The sequence below is a fragment of the Tiliqua scincoides genome, chromosome 1 (genome assembly GCF_035046505.1).
Source record: "Tiliqua scincoides isolate rTilSci1 chromosome 1, rTilSci1.hap2, whole genome shotgun sequence".
NCBI lineage: Eukaryota > Metazoa > Chordata > Lepidosauria > Squamata > Scincidae > Tiliqua > Tiliqua scincoides.
The window spans coordinates 191048549-191070139 of NC_089821.1; the positions used below are offsets into that span (position 1 = coordinate 191048549).

General features: G+C 43.2%; 1 protein-coding gene across 2 annotated transcripts in view; it reads left to right on the forward strand.

Moving 5' to 3' along the window:
* Nucleotides 1-303: 303 nt before the first annotated feature.
* The window catches only part of GRIK2 (glutamate ionotropic receptor kainate type subunit 2), a 326420-nt gene continuing 305132 nt past the window's right edge, over nt 304-21591 (forward strand). The window contains exons 1-2 of one of the 2 annotated variants that reach the window (XM_066612979.1): nt 304-472; nt 4239-4496. In XM_066612979.1, the coding sequence (XP_066469076.1) occupies nt 337-472; nt 4239-4496 (394 nt within the window). In that variant the 5' untranslated portion in view covers nt 304-336. The remainder of the gene's footprint in view (nt 473-4238; nt 4497-21591) is intronic. The other variant, XM_066612971.1, reaches the window with a different exon arrangement.

Here is a 21591-nt window from a genome sequence, read left to right on the forward strand (position 1 = left end):
CCATGGATTCCTTGTGAAAAACCCACTGTCCTATATAATGTATAGGATTGTAGCCCTAATGGTGAGCCGTGACCATTAGCCAAGTAGGTCAAGGGAGATGCCAGTCAAGGCATCAAGGGATCAAGTCATCAAGATGTCAAGGGAGATGCCAGTCAGAAAAGTTTGTGTACGGTTCTTTGTTAACTTCTTGATTTTAAACATTACTTTAACTGGCTTCTCTCTCTCTCTCTCTCTCTCTCTCTCTCTCTCTCTCTCTCTCTCTCTCTCTCTCTCTCTCTCTCTTTTCTCGGTCCAGGGGGTATTTTTGAATGTGTGGAATCTGGCCCAACAGGAGCAATGGGAGCAGAGGAACTAGCCTTCAGATTTGCTGTGAACACAATCAACAGAAACAGAACTCTGTTGCCGAACACTACGTTAACATACGACACTCAGAAGATAAATCTCTATGACAGTTTTGAAGCTTCAAAGAAAGGTATGTTTTCAGAAAACAGCATCGGACCAGTAAGTCAAGTATTGCCCCACCTCAATGGTCTTCCTCATTTTGACCTGTTATTCTTGTCTTGTAGAATCAGAGGCTCTCACTGATTCAACATAAGAAGCGCCCTGCTGGATCAGGCTAAAGGCCCATCTAGTCCAGCGTTGCATTTGGGCAAAGACTAAGTTTACAGAGATATAGCTAGTGAGATCCTAGTATATATTTCTCCATGTATGCATACATTTGTACACTTTGTGTATGCTTTAGTACAAAAGTGGCATAAAAATTTATATAAATATTTGTGTGGCTCACAGTTGTATCCAGGTGTAGCCTCACAGTCTGGATTACATCCAGGTGTTTGCCATACTGGCAATGGCTTTGGAAGCTGCATCCAGGAATGGAAGTTTTGCTTTTGCAAGGACCCCATCTGCTCAAAGAAGGATCCCCTGTGTGAGTGCAACTCTCCTTTTTACCGAAGACAAAGGCATGGCTACTGTTGCCTACAACCTTGGGTCTGCTTTCATAGAAGTCATTTATACCACTTCATGAATTCAGAATAACTATGTGTTTGCCAGCTTTTTTTTTCTATAAGAGGCAAGAAGCCAGGAATGAAAGCTTCAAATAAAATGGTATATTTATTGTGACAAAAGCCCTTAACAGCCAGATGCATGTTTTCAGGTATTGTGGTGGCTAATGAGTGTCCCATTAGTGAACATGTGAACATCACCTTGAAAGCATTGTATCAGCCTGTTATACTGAAATACTTCAACTTCAACAGATACGGTGCCAAAAATTTTACCTAGCTGTGGATTGGGCTACCTAATTGGATTCCTATAAGAGAAATAATATTTTAACTTTTAAAAGCAACATATGGAAGAATAACAGGTCAAAGTCAAAGTATTATTTGAACTGAATTCTAAAATGTAATTGAAACTATCCTTGATACCTTTTGAAAAATATGTTACAGCATTAGCTTAGAAAATAACAATTTTAAACCACTTATATATTTAATTGCATCTTCCCATAATTTGGATTTTAAATAACAGCTGGATCCAATGCCAGGGCAGCACTTGCTGCCTGCGCACTTTCCCAGCAATGGCCATACCGCGAACATACCATGGTTCAGAGGCTGAGGATAGGATTGGGGCCTAAGTCAATTTGGATTTTTTTCCTTTACCAGTCATCATTGCTGCTGTTCGTGATTCCATTCCATAGCTTAAAGATATGAATACTTAAAGATACTTTAAGTATACTGTATACTTCAGTATACATTATAGTATAATTTAGTCAATATATAGAGTTTCTGTTTTTAATGTGCAGGTAGCTGTTGCAACTGCACAAAAGTCAAGAGCTATCTTTAGAAGTGCAAAATATCACAGGAGTAATTCATATCCATTAAAGCTGAAAGCAGAACTCCCACTGATAATAATGAAACTGAATTGGATTCCTTGGCTTCAAAGTTTTGTGCTTTATTCTCAAATGTTGCATAATGCTGTCCTTTATTCCAAGAAATTGTAGCTCCTTTGCCGTTTGCAGAATAGGCATTGCAGCTCCATGGTATCCTTGACTTTTACTGCCATAATTTGTCAGCACCCCTTTTTGTTTAGCACTTAATTCATTTTCTGGTTTCTGTTTTCATTGTGGAAGAGGGGCTAAAATGATGGAGCAGGTGTGTGTGAGTGTGTGTGTGTGAGTGTGTGCGCGCGCGCAATAATAATAATAATAATAATAATAATAATAATAATAATAATAATAATAAACCACTTTTTAACAAAAAAAGGTTCACAAAGTGATTTACAGACAAAATGCAATAATTAAATGGCTCCTTGTCCCCAAAGGGCTTACTACTTTACTGATTAACAGCCCGATCCTATCCCCGGCAGCTCCACCGAGTGCAGTGGTGCCAAAACAGCTACTGCTGCATCCAGTGGCATTGCTGAGGCTGCTGGAGGCCTCCCTGGGGGAAAGGGACTTTCGTCCCCTTCCGCTCAATAGGCAGGGCCGCAATGGGTTTCTGTGCTGGCTATTTTGCTAGTGCAGACTTGAGGAGCTCCATGTCAGGCTTTTTAGCCCAGTACAGAGCATAGGATCCGGTGGAGCAGGTTCCGCCAGTCCCACCTCCCTCCCACCCTGATTCCTCCCCCATCCCACCCTTCTCCACCCCAGAACACCTCCCCCCGGCCCCAACGTCCTCAATGCCACCTGGATCTACTACTGTGCTCCGGGCAGCATCCAACGCTGAGCTCAGCGCCAACTGGCACTGGGCCAGCACTAGGGCTGAGTCCTCTCAGGGTGTTGCGGACATGCTTTCTGGTATATTTGTGACACCCTGCGGCAGTTCTGGAGCTTAAAATTGGGCCTTTAGTGATGGTCTGTTACCTAACCCTAGCATAGTTTCTCTTTATTTCCTCAATGCCAGTTTGCTATTTCTGCAGCGACGGGGTTAAGAGCAGGATTCTACATACTGATTTCTTCTTTTTTTCTTTTGATGGGGAAACAGCATTATTTTGATATAAAAAGGAAAAGCATAATCATAAACAGAAATCAGTAATCAAGAAGTAGACTAAAGTTGCAATCAAGCAATATGGTTGTAATTGAACTTATCAGGGACCTTTGCTGAACAGGAGTGACTTGTAAGCATAGGAAGATCTTGACTGTGAGGAAGGGCAGTGCTAGATAAATCAGAGCTATATTTAAAGAACTGTATGAATTATCCATTTTAATTCTGCTTCTAGACAACTGTAGAGAAAAAAAAACCCAGTGTTTCTGCTCTGATGCCCTTTTGGTGTGATTTGCACTTTCCAGAATGTGAAACAACTACTTAGGCCTCCTAACTTCCCTGTAATATTAATAGTTGCCGAATGGGCAAGCAGATACACAGTGGAAGCTGATGGATGGATTGTCAAAAACCATGATTTTATATGGCAGGAAATTTTATACTGCAGGCAGATAAGCTGGTGCAAATTTTCAGAATCGGATGGCACCAGTTAGTCCTTATAGGACACAAAGCCTGGTAGTAACAAAATGCAAACAGAAGCTTATGAATCTGATGACCCAAGGCTATCTTTGTTGGGTAGCTGAAAGAAAGCTGAAGACTTTCAAAGATAATGTCAAGCCAAAGCTTAGAGCTTACTGTCTGGATCTTGGAACCAGGCAGCTGATAGTGAAGCTGCCAGCACAGTCCTTTGCATGTCTACTCACAACTAAGACCCACTGAGTTCAGTGGGGATTGCTTCCAAGGTAGTGTGCATTGGATTGTAGACCAAGTGTCTAAGCAAGCTGTTTTTGTGTAATGACATTTGAGATGAATTGCACTAAAAAATGCCAAAGAATAGTGAAAATTCAGGAAAATGGATGTGCAGCATATACAGGTTTACCTATGGAGTTTACTCTCAGGAAAGTGTAGCTTATAGCTTTGACTGGATACATTTGCGAAGACTGTGGTGGAATCTGTGCCTGCTTTCTAGGTATTCAGAATACTTCAGCAGCATTTGAATAGAACTCTGTTGGCATTGGCGGTTCACTTCAAGTGTGCACATATCTACAGCTTCATGCTTAATATTTATTTCAAAAAGAGATCATTTAAAATAAATGATTTTCTGTCTGTAATAGTCTGCAATAGTCTGTAATGACTATTCCTATTAGTAGGGTGAGTTTCATAAAAAAATAATCCTTGTTTGGCAAATTTCCAGTTTTCTGGAAAACTAGCACTGTCTTCTTTCTGTTTGCGCTCGTTGTTGATCATATATTTCTTCCTTTTCAGCTTGTGATCAACTCTCTCTTGGAGTGGCAGCTATCTTTGGACCTTCACATAGCTCTTCGGCTAATGCAGTGCAATCCATCTGCAATGCCTTGGGGGTTCCGCATATACAGACACGTTGGAAACATCAGGTTTCAGACAACAAAGATTCATTCTATGTCAGTCTTTATCCAGATTTCTCTTCACTTAGCCGTGCCATCCTTGACCTTGTGCAGTTCTTCAAGTGGAAAACTGTCACAGTTGTTTATGATGACAGCACAGGTAAGCATGACTGTTGGAGCTCTATGAAGTTGAATTTGTGGGTGTGCTTGACATGTATGTAACTCTGAAATGGACAGTTAAAAGCATTTTAATGTACCCGACCAGTTAGCTAAATATTATAAGTGTTGTGATGTAAGATGCAAAAAGGAGAAGGCATTTATTCAAACTGCATACAAATCTTTCATAATGCATAAAGTGTTTATATGTGTTTGATTTATACTGACATAAAATGGAAGAAGAGAATTTCAGATCTATGCATTAAAAGCCAAAGGGTTAGCCAAGTATTTATCTAGGCATCTTGACTCAAGAAAAACATCTGAAAATTTCATGAGAAGAATCGCCGTTTGCTGCCTCGGCTAGAAAACAAACCAGGAAGTGCACTGCGTATTGTGGGGGCCACTGTTTACAGAACACACTGTGAAGTCTGCAGTTTACATTTTGTAAGATTTCAGATTTGTAGTTTTAAACTTGTGAGTTTTCATTAAGGTTATGAGCAAACCGGCCCCGACACCTTTCCTCCACAACATGTTTTGAAAAACTAAAGACATTTAGATTCTTGCAGATCAGGAAGATTTGATGCTTGCTTGCAGCAGATGTACGCCATTTCTCATTGACTTGAAGTTTGGGGATGGATGGCCCTGTGGGCATTTCAGCAACTAAAGTCTTCACTTGAGCATTCCATGTGTTTATAGAGATTTGAATTATGAATCTTTAAGTCACTAATATAACAGTATATAACAGAGGTGTTGAATGTTCAGTTTTAATATCTACCCGTGACCAAAATGAGTGTTATGTTTTTGCCTGACCAAGCTATGTAACATTACCCAGAGGACCTTACTCAGTGGCATTGCTGGGGAGTGTGGCCCACACTGGGTGATGTGCATTGGGGGGATGATGCGCACTGGAGGGGTGACACCACTAGTGACCAAAATTGCTGAAATTGCAGTTTTTAGTAATAATACCACCATGATATATACCATTCGATGTGTAATTTATAGCAGAATGCAATGAAAGAAACTGGAGTGAAATATCCCAATTCTATCAAATTATGGTCAAAACACTAGAAAACAAAAATACAACTGTCTTATGTAACTAAGGGTGCAATTCTAACCCTTATGTCAGTGCTTTCCAGCACTGACATAAGGGCAATGCAGTTCTGAGGTAAGGGAACAAACATTCCCTTATTTTGAGGAGGTCTCCATGAGTGACACCCAACTGCAGGATGCAGCACACATCCCATTGGCACTGCTATGCCAGTGCTGGAAAGCACTGAAATAAGGGGTTAGGATTGCACTCTAAAAAATACAGTTCCTTAATTCAAAATGGACCAGTGATACTGATTGTTTAAAGAGCCAATGAGATGTTGTTATGACACAGCATGGAACAATATCATGTTATCGAGGTGATACCATTGGGGGGGGGGGGTGACACCACTAGTGACCAAAATCACTAAAATGGTGATATGTAGGAATAATACCATCATGTTATACACTATTCGATGAGTAATTTACAGCAGAATGCAATGAAACAAATCACTTTGAAATATTTGTATTCTATCAAAAGGTATTACCAAAAAACCAGCTGGGGGGGTTATGGTACATCACCATGCCCACCACTCGAGTTATTGCCCCGCCCACTGCATGGGAGGAGATCCATCACTGGGTGATGCACTGTTCTCCCGCACCAGGTGATGCAAACCCTAGTGACAACACTGCCTTATTCCAAGCCCCATAGCACACTTAGGTTTCTCCCAGAGCAGTCTTGTAATGTCAAGGTGAAAAGCAGAGATCTTGCTCTGATAATATATTAGGAAAAATAAAGTAGAAATTTCAATATACAGACCTGCCTCCTTGTCTACAAGAGATCCATTCCAGGGACTGACCACAGATAAGGAAACTAAGGATATGGGAAACCATTAACATCATTTAAATGCTTATAGAGTGTTCTTACTTTGTTCTTACTTTGTGTTCTTACTATGTTCTTACTTTGCAGGGTCACTATAAGCATACATTGTATAGTGACCACACAGGCCTTACTGGTGCAGTGGGGCTGCATGATCTATGCTGTATCCAGCACAAGGTTTGAGCATGCTGGGGGTCTCCTTGGGGTAAGAGAACATTTGTTCCTTTACCCCATGTTGAGCCCCAACTTGCACAATGGGTTGCTTGGATCTGCACCAGCGAAATTGCTGTTGCTAGTCTGAGAAGCCGTGTGTCAGGGGAAAAGGCTTGGGAGATGAATGGAATTCAGGGGAGGCCTCCTTCACCAATCCTGTCCCCCTTGTGGGCCTGAACAGCCCCTCTCTGACCCTAAAACACCCCCTCCCCACCTCCATTCTGCTCCTCCTCACTAGCATCAGCGATTGTTGTCACTCATTCACACAGTGCTGCAAATGTGCTTTACTGCAGGTCTGCACCCCGCCCTGGCGTATTTGCTGAGTAGGATTGGGCTGTTAGTCAGTTAGAACAATTTACAGGCCATATATTATATTAAAGGTTGTTTTATAAATGCTTTATAGAAAGCAATTTGTAATAAACAATTTATGGTAGTTGTAAGCATGACACGGACCTGGGCAGTTATAAAGTGTTGTGTTCCTTAAGGATGCAGTATAAATAATTAATATCATCTGATTTACGGGTTACTTATTTCAAGCACAGCATAAGACCCTGTTAAGAAAGTGATAAACTGTAGCTATAACAAAGGGATTTTAGCTGTTGTACACAACTTTCATTTTTAATGAGCATATTGAAACCGTGGTGTTTTATCAACCCCCTAAAAATGAGATCTTAATATAGAGAGGAGTTTACTTCCTGGTGATGTTTTGTATAATATTGGAAAAGCTACCTTAGAAGCATCGTCTCTGCTGGCAAGAAAAGCCTGGGGTACTTATTCATTGGTAGATCTGCAGGGAATGACGGAGAAGAATCAGGCCTAAGTCTGAAATGGTTCGGTGGAGTCTTAGGCCCAAATCCTAACCAGCTTTTCAACACTGACTTAGCTATGCCAGTGGGGCATGTGCTGTACCCTGGAGATCGGTGATAGTCATGGAGGCCTCCTCAAGATAAGGGAATGTTTATTCCCTTACCTTGGAGCTGCATTGCCCTTACCTTGGTGCTGAAAAGTTGGTTAGGATTGCGCCCTTAGCCAGTTCCAGCCCTTTTAGTAATAGCGCATAAACCTTTTGGTGGATAGCTCAATTTTGGGCTTACTCATGCTACTTATTGGTACAAAGAGGAGCAGGATCAAAAAGGGAACTTGTGCATCTTCCTGCCTGAGAACAGGGGAACTCTCTGGGTGCAATCACACTCTACACACAAAGCTTTGAAGAAAGCTCTATTTTAGGTGTTCTCTTGAAGATGAAAATAGATTCTGACAAAGGTCCAGGAACTTCTGAAAGCAAAAATTAAATAGTTGTCAACAGATCTGAAAGTGATGAATACAAACATGCAGACTGTCTTATTGTTTTTTTAAAAAAATCCCTGGTCCAGCTTCTCAAATTGTGGGTAGGAACCCACTAGGTGGGTCGCGACCCAATTTCAGGTGGGTCACCATTCATTTCAATATTTTATTTTTAATATATGAGACTAGATGCTACTATGGTATGTGACTGCATTTGGGAAAATGTGACACATCTGTACTTTTAACAGGCTACTATGTACAGGTAGAGCCTACCTATTTATCTGCGTTAGTTCTGTTCCATGACTCCGCGCAATTAACAAAAAACGCGTTGTGCTGAGTCCATAGAGTTAGAGTCCATAGAGCAAATAGGCTGCAGCCTGACACTTCTGGTTGGAAGGAAACTAAGGCAGGTGTTCTCAATTCCCTCCCCTCCCCTTCGTACTCATCCCTCCTGTTGCCAGCTGTCCTGCTTCTTTCACAGTTGGAATGGTGAGCTTGCTTGGGAAGCCTCTGTGTCCCAGGCGGCCTCCCAACAGTGCTGCAGGTTCTTCTTCTCCTCCGCTTTGCTGCTGCCGCTCCTACAACCCTTCCAACCACCATCATGGAAACTCCTCTGCCCCAGAGCATTCTGGGACTTGTAGTCCAGCTCTCTGCTCACCGCCACCTGTCTCTCCAAGGCTTCCCAAGAGCCTGCATCATGGGGGGGGGGGGGGTTGGAATTCTGCAATTACTCCCTGGGTTTTTTAAAGCAATCCCCTCTCCTTCCCCTCCTGCCTCCGCCTCCTGAGCCCTCCCAGTTGCCAGCTGCCTGGCTTCTTTCACAGGTGGGATGCTGATCTTTTCAGAGTCCAGCCCTATGCGTTTCTACTTGGAAGTAAGCCCCATTCCAGTCAATGGGGCTTACTCCCAGGAAAGTGTGGAGAGGATTGGGCTGTAAATAGCATGCTTTGCTTGCTGGGAAGGCTTTGTGATAGCCTGCACCATCTCTGGGGGGGAAGGGATTCGGCAAACGCTCCCTGGGTTCTTTAAAGCAATCCTCTCTTCTCTTTTAAAGCATTCCCCTCTGTTGCTACGGAACCTGCCCCCGTGTGTGTGTGTGTGTGTGTGTGTTCTCCAGGAATGTTACTGTTCCTTCGCAAGGGGAACCTCTTCCAGGGCTCCAGGGCTATTCTCTGCCTGGGCGAGGCTTTTTGCAGTGTTTTGGGCTGTCTGGAAATGCCAGCGCAGGGCAAAGGTGTGTGTGACATTCAGTACCCCACCCCATTCTGAGACAAATCTGCAGATAAAAAAATCCATGGATAAATAGGCTGCACCTGTATAAGCTTTTAACAATGATAGTTAATGGGATTTACTCCTGGGTAAGATTGCAGCCTAGGATTGTTAAAAACGTTCCTGCTTGATGACATCACTTCCGGTCATGACATCACTTCTACTGGGTCCTGACAGATTCTCATTCTAAAAAGTAGGTCCCGGTGCTAAAAGTTTGAGAACCACTGCCTTGGGGTGTTCCAAGGCTTTAAATAAGCTTAAATTCAACACAGTGAATGTAAGCTTCCTAAACAGATATTGGCCACAATCAACACAAGTTAAGCTTGCTTTCATCCACTACATTGGTATTGGATTGTGTCCATTATGTGTTTAATAATAATAATAACTCAGTATTTATACACTGCCTTTCTGGTCATCGAATTACTCCTCTGACTTTATTCAAGGTGGTTTACATAGGCAGGCAATTCTAAATCCCTCAAGGGGATTTTTACAATCATAGAGGTTCAAGAACCAATCTTTCAAGAACCAACAAAATTTCAGAATGGATCTTCCTGGTCTGGTCTCACTTCTGGCCTCCAGTTCTCCCACGCAGGCTGACAAGCAGCTCCATCTCTCACATGGAGGGCAGCCAAGATGCTTCTTGCTCACACCAAGAGCAGGTGGAATTGCTCCGCAACGCTTGTCAGCTGCTTCAAGGTCTCGCCATACTCAGTCGTTCAGGGAGCTGCCGAACTGGCAACCTTCTGATGTTATCTTTGGGCTAACGGAGGCTCTACCCTCTAGACCAGACCTCCTGCCCTCCTCCTGTTTGATTTGTCATTCTGACTTGCTTATCTAATACAAGTCAAAGCCTAAGTACCATGTGCTTCTTAAGATGTTTATTAAATCTTATCTCCTTCTTTCTTCCTGCCTGGTACACCTTCCCATTTTTGTGACCTGTTTAGGAGGACAGATTATGTTTGATCCCTTTCTTAATAGAGTTGTTTCCTAATGGATGTTTGCTTTCTGTTTTCACTTGTCCTTTGCGCTTCCCTCCCCTCACTGTGGTCATTTTCCAGTAGAGAGGCATCATACTTTTGTTAACATTGATAGGCAGGCCTTGTTTGATAAATTTACATGATGAAGTTCTGCCATCTCCAGAATATGAATGGTTTGTGCTGAATTCATCTTATTGAGGAAGAAAAAGTAAAATACAGTGGTGCCTCGCATAACGAATGCCTCGCGCACCGAAAAACTCGCATAACGAAAGCGTTTTGTGATTTTTGGTGACTCGCACAACGAATTTTTATGACCCGTGCTTCGCAAGACGAATTTTTTTTTTTAATGCTTCATGCCAGTTTATGCTCACATTCACCCTAAGGAAGGCGGGGGATCTTCATGCCAGTTTATGATCACATTCACCCTAAGGAAGGTGGGGGATCTTCATGCCAGTTTATGATCACATTCACCCTAAGGAAGGTGGGGGATCTTCATGCCAGTTTATGATCACATTCACCCTAAGGAAGGTGGGGGATCTTCATGCCAGTTTATGCTCACATTCACCCTAAGGAAGGCGGGGGATCTTCATGCCAGTTTATGATCACATTCATCCTAAGGAAGGTGGGGGATCTTCATGCCAGTTTATGATCACATTCACCCTAAGGAAGGCGGGGGATCTTCATGCCAGTTTATGCTCACATTCACCCTAAGGAAGGTGGGGGATCTTCATGCCAGTTTATGATCACATTCACCCTAAGGAGCGGGGGATCTTCCTGCCAGTTTATGATCACATTCACCCTAAGGAAGGTGGGGGATCTTCATGCCAGTTTATGATCACATTCACCCTAAGGAAGGTGGGGGATCTTCATGCCAGTTTATGATCACATTCACCCTAAGGAAGGCGGGGGATCTTCCTGCCAGTTTATGTTCACATTCACCCTAAGGAAGGTGGGGGATCTTCATGCCAGTTTATGATCACATTCACCCTAAGGAAGGCGGGGGATCTTCATGCCAGTTTATGATCACATTCACCCTAAGGAAGGCGGGGGATCTTCATGCCAGTTTATGATCACATTCACCCTAAGGAAGGCGGGGGATCTTCATGCCAGTTTATGATCACATTCACCCTAAGGAAGGCGGGGGATCTTCATGCCAGTTTATGTTCACATTCACCCTAAGGAAGGTGGGGGATCTTCATGCCAGTTTATGATCACATTCACCCTAAGGAAGGCGGGGGATCTTCATGCCAGTTTATGATCACATTCACCCTAAGGAGCGGGGGATCTTCATGCCAGTTTATGATCACATTCACCCTAAGGAAGGCGGGGGATCTTCATGCCAGTTTATGTTCACATTCACCCTAAGGAAGGTGGGGGATCTTCATGCCAGTTTATGATCACATTCACCCTAAGGAAGGTGGGGGATCTTCATGCCAGTTTATGCTCACATTCACCCTAAGGAATGTGGGGGATCTTCATGCCAGTTTATGATCACATTCACCCTAAGGAAGGGAGAGGAAGACAGCGAAGAAAGTGATGTCAGTGATTGTGAGCAAATGAGCTTCATAAATTCTGACTCTAGCGATGATGAGTTCTTGGGGTTTCCAGAAAACTAGAGTACTCAAACCTTTAAGTTAATGACCATTTGTCAATGACAGTGATAATGGTTCTTAATGCCACTGTTGACTGCTGTTCACTTTACAAGGAGCGAAAAATACGGTATGCCTTTAAAGAGCACTTAATAAACACTTCGTAAACCAAATTTGACTTTGTTCTGACTTTTTTTGCCCATAGGAACGCATTAATTAAATTTCAATGCATTCCTATGGGAAAACGCGCTTCGCAAAACGAAAAACTCGCAAAATGAAAGGACTCGCGGAACGAATTAATTTCGTTATGCGAGGCACCACTGTGGTAATGCAAATATATATGGGGGAAAACAATACAGATATTTTGAATGGCTCCAGGATCTATTGAATCCCTCTCTTTTACAGTGCAGTGCAGGGTTGCTTCCTGTGCAACCCTGTAAGAACTTGGCCTCTACCTGCATAGATTTATGACTCAATCCTATTTGGTTACAGCACCAATGGTGCACTGACTGCTGTATCAAAGTCCATTCGGGCAATGCTACACTCATTGCTTCAGGGCCAATGAGCAGCCACTGTTGGGGAGGCTCATTGCCTTCTGCCAGCTATGCAGAATGAGCCATACAGTCACAGCTGCTACTGTCAACTATGGAGTTGTGGCCTAAGGGGACCACACCCAACCTCATGCCACCACATGACATAAGGATGCCACAGTACCCACCCCTACCCCCGTAGGAGCTTCTGTAGCATCAGCAGCAAAGGGGGAAAAGCAAAGAATTGCTAGGAAGCCCTGCACTCAGGGTTCACGTCCCTTATCCCACTCACATAAAAACACACACCTATTTGAGAAGACCAAGGATAGAAAGAAGAGGAAGAGGGCAGATGTGTGAGACAAGCACAAAGTTTCTCCATGGCAACGGTTTGAGACCCTGTGGGGAATTTCACCAGCTGGAAAGAACCCTGGGAGGGAGTGGAGTGAGCCACAAGGGGAGCCTTAATAGTAGTCAAGGTGCTGGTAATGCACTGCACAAAGTCGCAGACTGGGAGCCAGACAAAAAGGATTTGAACCTAGCCAAAGAACATGCCTAACCAGCAAGTCACTCAATTTTTGCATGACTGGTCAGAAACCCCCATGAACAGGGACAAAAGAAGACAGAGAGGCAGATGTAGAACTCCCACCAGCTACTTCACAAACCTGCTGTCTAACCACCTATCCTCAGCAGGAGACAGGCAAAAGAACACCGCATCCAGCATTTATCACAAATTGGCACACCTGGTTGTGAAGCTACAACACAAAGACCTATCAGAGAGAGCACTGCATGGGCCAATTACTGGACTGGGATGTGACAAAGGGTGGCTGCTGCAGTGGCCCACCCTATGCCCTTTGCTTCATTGCTGGCAACTGTGAGCATGGTTGTCAGTATACTGCCCTCCCCACCCCCCTGCAACTTTCTGCCATATGCCTTGACAGCAGACTACAGGGGGCTTATGACCATAAAGGAGCATCCCTACCTTGGAGCCCAAAAAGTCGCAGAGAATGTTTGCGCAAAATGCTCCCATTTTGCACCGTGTACCCTTACTTTCCTCTCCTGGCCTGCCTGGTCTCCAGCCTGTGTGCAAGATGCAGCAGATGCTTCCTCAGCAGCCCTGCACTGTTTGCCAGCCCCTGATAGGATTGGGCTTTAAGTCAGTAGAAGGCACCATTCCTTGACGTTTGAGCTATTTTAAAAAATTATTTTTGTATATTTTATTATTCAGGACCAGCATTATTCTACCTATGGAAACTACATTTATGTTTCTCATGAGTCTAAACAAGTATATCTAGGATTGTGTTATGATTATTTTGTAATGTATTTCTCCACTGCTGATATACACCATTAGAATATATTTTAATTAAATATGTCTCTTTTATGCCAGATATAGTAAAAAGCAAGTCTTGATCTCTTGCTATATTCTTCCTGAGGTCTTAAAAAAATGAATCCATAGAGAGGAAATTACATATAGTGTTTTTCCAGATTTCTGAAAAATACAGCAACGAGCTCATCTTCTCTAAGTGACAAGATGAAGCTCAGTACCATTCTAAAGGGTACTTTTAGACACCAAAGTTGTTTAAAGCAGGATTTCAAGTCAAAACCTCTGAGTAACAACTAAAGCGATATCTTTGCTCCCTATTTGCATAAACCATTTCTTGCTAGTATCTTTTGGTTGCATAGTTCAGTGGCATTTAATGACTTATGCAAATAGTTGGCTATAAGCAGAAGCTTTTTTCTCCTATTAGCATTTCTTGAGGTTGTAGGTGAAAGATTTAAGCACCACAAAAACATTGTTTGTATCACTGAGTAAAACCAAAGGTGGACGAAAGCAATTATAGAAATTTATATGTTGCAGTAACATTGTGCAAAAAAAAAAATCATCACAATTATATACTGCAACTTTGAATATTTATGGTTTAGTCTTTATCACTGCCTCTTCTGTCACAATAATAAACAGGAATGGGTGAATAGGGTGAAAATGTTGCTGTCTAACAGCCCAGTACTATGCTTTCCGCCATCATTGCATGCAGCCACACATGCTATGATGGGGAGAAGGTGATCGAGAGGCTTGGGAGCGGGAAGGGGAGACAATTTCTCTTAATTTCTTTTAAGTCTCTCAGCTACCAATAGGTCTCCTTGAACCTGTGCCAGCTGTGTAGATGGTGCAAGTCTGAGGAAACACAGGGGACATGTTGGCTGGCACAGGAGGGGATAGCATCCATTTCAAGTTTCCCATGCCCTGTGCCATCCCCTCCCACCTCCAACATGCCTGGTCCTCCTCTCATTCTACCCATGCTCCCCGCCCTGCCAACTCACTTCCATCAGCAGGTCTTCTTCCCACTGCCATGCTTAATATATTTAACACTTAAATATAAACGTTGCTAGTCTTGGAAGACTATGGTATCGCGCTCTGAATGGTGGTTCTGGAACAGAGTGTCCTCTCCAGTGCGCGAAGCCTGGGTAAAGTAGGTATGGAGGATAGGCTGTTACCCATGTAGCAAATCCTCCCTCTCCACGTAGCTGAAATGGTCCAATGGAAAGGCAGAAGCCAATATGGTTGGTTCCAGCGGCGTTGCAGGAGTTGCCAGAACGTGACTGTGTTCAGCCATGAACTGCCTCAGGGACTCCGGCTCCGGATTTTGCCTCGAGGTTGACTCCTGAAGCCTTGTCCATAACTGGATGTAGCCACAAGGCAGTGGAGGTTTGGGATCAGAGTTTTCCTTCTCTCTGATGAGTTGCCTTCCCAGGCTAGCGAGTCCCATCTACCTGGTGGCTGTTTAGTCGCCTTATACGACAAGTACAGCCAAACTTAGGGCCTATTCTTATCCCCAGCCCCCAGGGGATTAATAATAATAATAATAATATTATTATTATCAACAACAACAACAACACAGTATATACCGCCTTTCTGGTCATTGGATGACTCCTCTGACTTTATTCAAGGTGGTTTACATAGGCAGGCATTTCTAAATCCTTCAAGGGGATTTTTACAAACATAGAGGTTCTCTCTTTCAAGAACCAACAACAAAATTTCAGAATGGATCTTCCTGGTTTGGTCTCACTTCTGGCCTCCAGAACTCCCACGCAGGCTGACAAACAGCTCCATCTCTCACATGGAGGGCAGCCAAGACGCTTCTTGCTCACACCAAGAGCAGGTGGAATCACTCAGCTCGGCTTGTCAGCTGCTTCAAGGTCTTGCCATTCTCAGCCATTCAGGGAGCTGCCGGTGTCCTCGAACTGCCGACCTTCTGATGTTATCTTTGGGCTAATGGAGGCTTTACCCTCTAGACCAGACGTCCTGCCCTTTCCTCCTGGAAGGACCAGACTTCCTTTCATAAAAAACTTAAAACTCTCAAAATGATTTTGGGATTCAACAGAAAGAAATGTAAAAGATGCTATGAGTAAATAATACTTTCCAATCCATTTTGTGATGCAGAAGGTTATTCATTCTGTGTGACTCTTGTTGATTCTCTATGTTCAGGGTAGTTTAAGTGACCTATGCAGCAACTCCCAAGGACAACCACAATTAGTAGTTATGTGAGAAAACTAATTACTGCGTGGTGCTTTCCTTTAATGGAATGTTACTGTTCTGGTAGTTCAGTATTGTTTAGCAGTATTTGTTTCTCTCTGCTTAAAAAAGCAGAGAGAATTTATATTTTAATTATTGCTCTGATTGCTTTTAATGTCTTTGCATTAAGAATCTTTCATGATTGTGATCATTAATTTGACTTATGCTTATGAATTTGAGATTTTTTCTAACCCCCATAAACAATATTGTCTAGGCTCTAGTTACATCTTTGTTGGCTTAAAATCCAGAGGAATGGGGCAGAGTCTTATGACTTTTCGAGTTGAACTTTTGCATGTGGCAAATTTGGCATGAGTGATGTGTGGTGTTTCTGCCTTCTGCAAAATTCCCGTGCCAAACAAAATGTTCTGTTCCCCACCCCAGATCTTTTGGCATGCACAGTGCTCTTGGATAAAGTCTTCTTTATTCCTTGAGAAGCTTTGTATATAAGTCTGCATGAGTCTGCTTTGAGATGAAGAGTGGCACCAGAGAAGAGGAGATGCAGAGGGGATGAAGGGTGGCATCAGCACTGGGGGGGGGGGTGCTGCAGAATTATTGCAGGGGTTCAGGCATAATCTCTCCTTGGATCTTGCCTTGGATCTTTCCATCTCTTCAGCTGGAAGATTGCTAGAAAGTTAGGAGGTTTGAATTGGGATTATTGAAAATTCAAGAAATTGAATCACTGTCTTTGGGAACAGAGTTGGATGTCATGTCATATAGTAGCCTGCAAATTATTCTCCCTTGACTAAGAAAGGCTAGAGGACTACAGGGCCCTCAAGACAACTTCTTAAAACTTCATCTGCTGTAGCTATTGTCTAAGACAGTGATTTGCAAACTGGAGGATTGTGACCCCACCAGCCAGGGAAGCACTTATCCCTGCCCCTTTAAGGAGTAAAGGGGAAGGCAACTATGTGATCCCCAGGATTGTGCTGCTGCCTTTTGTTTACATTTACAGAGGCTTGAGGAGCCCTGCTGAGGGCTTCCCATAGCCCTGGACCAACCAGGACTCTGGTGCTGGCTGGAGGCCAGGAAGCAGAGAGTGGGTGTCAATGGGCAATTTTCACAATGGAGAGAGGTGAAAAGCGGTGTGCCCCAAGGATCTGTCCTGGGACCGGTGCTTTTCAACCTCTTCATAAATGACCTGGAGACAGGGTTGAGCAGTGAAGTGGCTAAGTTTGCAGATGACACCAAACTTTTCCGAGTGGTAAAGACCAGAAGTGATTGTGAGGAGTTCCAGAAGGATCTCTCCAGACTGGCAGAATGGGCAGCAAAATGGCAGATGCGCTTCAATGTCGGTAAGTGTAAAGTCATGCACATTGGGGCAAAAAAATCAAAACTTTAGATATAGGCTGATGGGTTCTGAGCTGTCTGTGACAGATCAGGAGAGAGATCTTGGGGTGGTGGTGGACAGGTCGATGAAAGTGTCCACCCAATGTGCGGCAGCAGTGAAGAAGGCCAATTCTATGCTTGGGATCATTAGGAAGGGTATTGAGAACAAAACGGTTAGTATTATAATGCCGTTGTACAAATCTATGGTAAGGCCACACCTGGAGTATTGTGTCCAGTTCTGGTCGCCGCATCTCAAAAAAGACATAGTGGAAATGGAAAAGGTGCAAAAGAGAGCGACTAAGATGATTACGGGGCTGGGGCACCTTCCTTATGAGGAAAGGCTACGGCGTTTGGGCCTCTTCAGCCTAGAAAAGAGACGCTTGAGGGGGGACATGATTGAGACATACAAAATTATGCAGGGGATGGACAGAGTGGATAGGGAGATGCTCTTTACACTCTCACATAATACCAGAACCAGGGGACATCCACTAAAATTGAGTGTTGGGCGGGTTAGGACAGACAAAAGGAAATATTTCTTTACTCAGCGCGTGGTCGGTCTGTGGAACTCCTTGCCACAGGATGTGGTGCTGGCGTCTAGCCTAGACGCCTTTAAAAGGGGATTGGACGAGTTTCTGGAGGAAAAATCCGTTATGGGGTACAAGCCATGATGAGTATGCGCAACCTCCTGATTTTAGGAATGGGTTAAGTCAGAATGCCAGATGTAGGGGAGAGCACCAGGATGAGGTCTCTTGTTATCTGGTGTGCTCCCTGGGGCATTTGGTGGGCCGCTGTGAGATACAGGAAGCTGGACTAGATGGGCCTATGGCCTGATCCAGTGGGGCTGTTCTTATGTTCTTATGTTCTTATGTTCTTATGAGGTAAATTTTTTAAAAAAACAGCCTTCCATTCCTGGCAGTAGTGCAATTCTGGGGTTACGTTACTGCCGTAGCCCCTTCCCACACATAGTGCTCCCAACTCCCTTGTAGGAGTTAGGAAGCACTGGTCTAAGGTGCTTGAGGAATGAATTCCAATATCAAATTTGTGAGTTCTCTGCTCTGGACTGGTCATTCCCTACGCCCCATCTACGATGTTGTGAAAACTTTCACAACCAAAATTTATAATGTAATCAACTTAAATGTGAACGATAGCTATGAATGGTGGAAATCTTTCCTCCGGCAATTCAGTTTTCATGTACTTCAGCCACTTGCCTCCTAGCTATATTAGGAGCAGAAACAAGTGGAATGCTGCAGAGTAGTTTTAAAAATGATTGTGTAAATAAATCTAATAATACATTGCAAATCAATTAAATGCGTTCAGCACATTGCTACTCAGTCCAAATTCCACCTGCTAGTTTTTCATCATGCATTTAAATGATGTTCAACATCTAGTTTACAGTAGTCATAAATTATCTTGTAGCTTTGCTGAGGTGAGGGTTATTTTAGGTGCTTTCTCTCACTCTCTTGACGTGAAATCTGGAAAGTGAAACCTAGAGAGATTTTATTTCTTAGTCACAGTAACAGATCATTTTGGTCAGTCTCCTCCTGCAAGCCTTAAACTATTCCTCACATGGATGTCAGCCATTTTGAGGATCATCGTTTCCCCTCCATCAACTTCTATGCCTTGGAACGTTCTCATTGGGATTCTGTGCCACTTTTTGCTGCATAGTGATAAATTTTCATCCTCCATATTTGGCAGTTTAGGGAACAGTTTTCACAACATATATTCGGTTAACAGCTCTCATATATTTCATTGTCAAGTCCTGTTTCACTGTAGCATCTTCACAGGTGCTTGGAGGTTGTGCATAAAATAATGGAACTTAGAAAAAATATTAAGTATAGTGCAATTATTCAACAACTTGCACTCAGGCAGCATCAGGATACCTTTTTAATGTTACTGAGGGGGGAAAAACACATTAGAAGTATATTTATTTGTTTCTCTAAAGATTACTTGCACTTCCAATCACAGGAGTTTATTCCCTTATATTAGAGAACTAGATGAGATGGCCCCAGCTGACTGTCCTTAACACAAGCCCTGTTCAAGTACCCTAAAATGGGGTGCATTGTACTCGGGTTGAAAGAGAAGACAAGTGCAACATCCCACATGCCGTTGTGCTCTTCACTGTGCCCCCTGCATTTCTTGGGTTCATTGCTTATCTAAAGTGGGAAGAGGGAAGTTTCCTCAGTTGTATTTAGAACATTGAACACCAGTGTGTTCTAATTCCACAGAGGAAGTGTTCCCTTACTTCAGCAGCTTTCCTCAGAGAGCAGAGGGCATGGCTAAAGAGGATGAGACTGGCACACTTCTATTCCCCCTGTTCCTTGGTATAGGGTGCCCAGCTTTAGGGCTACAGAAACAGTTGGATTATGTTGAGATGTGGGTGGTTGAACAGGGTTCAAAGTGAGGGGGATCTGAGAAGCAGATGAAGCAGAGAAAGATTCCTCTGAATCTAATATCCCAACTCCTGGTCACTTCAGAAGCTAAGGGGGAGGTTTCAAGCTCCCTTTGTCTGTGTAGCAATGGAATTAGGCACAGACACACTCTTAGAGGAAGCTCTCACTGCTTTTGGGAACATCTTCCTGTTAACTGTGGAGCATGCCTGCGCTGCACCCTTGCCAGGCATAGGTTGGGAATAGGTAGCAGATTTATTCTGGCCCTCTGCTACTTTTCCTGCAACATACAGGCTCTGTACTATTAGTAAAGAACATCTCCTCCTCTGCCCTCTCCTCCATTTACAGTGCAATCTTATGCATGTTTACTCAGAAGCAAGCCCTGTTTAACTCAATGGGACTTACTCCCGTATAAGTATGTATATAATTGTAGCCTTACAGCCCAATTCTATTCTGGATAGGGCTTTTGTGCGTAGTCATTTGCGACAGCAGAAGAGGCTTCTGCTTTTGTAAAATGGCTGCTGATGGAGCTTGCTGTGCTCCATCAGTGGTCATTTTGGGAGCTCTGCCACAAGAGGCAGCAGCACTTCCAGGATGTTGCTGGACCTGCCTGGATCCGCATACCTTCTTCATACCTTGTTTTCAGGGTTTTGATTCTTCGATCTCTCCTTTAAATGTGAAGCTCTAGATGAGATGAACTGAGCCATTAATTTTTCTGCACAGTGTTCTCTAAGTCATGCACAGACAACCTGTTGGGTCTCATCACTTCCTGATGCACAGTGCTGCCCTTTCTTGTGAAGTTTTAATCCTATGCCTGTGCCTTAGTCCTGATCATCTGTGGGAGTTCCAAACCTGAATCTTGGTCCTTGATCTTGTAAGCAAAAGTGGGTTTTTAACATAAACAAGGCTCACGTATAAATGTGTCATTCCTCATTCTCTCAACTTTTTGCCTTCTTTTGTTCTATTTCCCCTTTCTTTCTCTACTTCTTTCTGTTCTAACTTTCAGTACACTGCTAAAGCTTGAAAGTACACCCTATTTTTCACCTATCTAGATGTTCCCCGATAGGCTTTTAAAAAGTCCTCTTGAGGTCTTTTTATATATGGATGATGATTGCAAAATAGAACTCACTGAGACACCTCTAAAATTACACATAATCCATTGATAATCAAGAATAGTGAAAATTTCACGAATCATCATGTAATGATGAGCTATAAGTGATCATTTTTGCTGGCTGATATGTAGCATGAAGTTAATACCTACATAATGTTAAATATAGCTAGCCATTATTCTTTTTGTCTCCCTCTTCATAGGCCACTACACTAAGATATATTAATAGAAAATAAAGAAAAATGATGGAGGTGGAGGAAGTCACAAGCATCTAAATGTGGTACTACCGCTGGCAATACTGTGACGATTATACCCTATAAATTGGAATAAGTTATGTGTCCCCTCCCCCAGAAGAATTGTGTGTTGCTGGCTTTGTTCAATGTTCACAGATTCTAGCAAATGCTGCTAGTAGGTTGGCACAGAGTGGACTTTGTGTCCTGATTCAATTTGTTCTCCATTTCCATTGTGTTTACGCACTGAAATCTCTCAGCTCTTTTAATACAGAGGTGCATGCCAAGCAAGCTTGGAAGAATAGGAGCAGGTCCATTATTACAATGCTGGGGGTGAGCTCCTTGCTGCACTGCATCCTTTTGATTGCCACCATCTGTGGGGGGGGGGGGAATTGATTCCACTCTGGTCCTTCACCCTTTACCCCTGCTCCATTCTTTCCTGTCACTCTCATTGTCTTCATTCCCTTTTCTTCTCTGTTCTTTTCTCTCTTCCCTTGAACTCAGTCACTTAACCCCTGTTGCTCTCTTCAAGCTCCTTCCTTCTGTCCTTGTGTCCTTTCCCCCTTGGCATATTCCTTTGTCCCTTATCTTAGTTACTTCTTCCTCACTCCATCTGGGCTGACTGCTATCTTCCTTTTTTACATTGCCTTCTTTTCCTTTTGCTGCATCTGGCTCTGTCCCTCCTGCTTTTGAACCTACCCATTCATCCTAA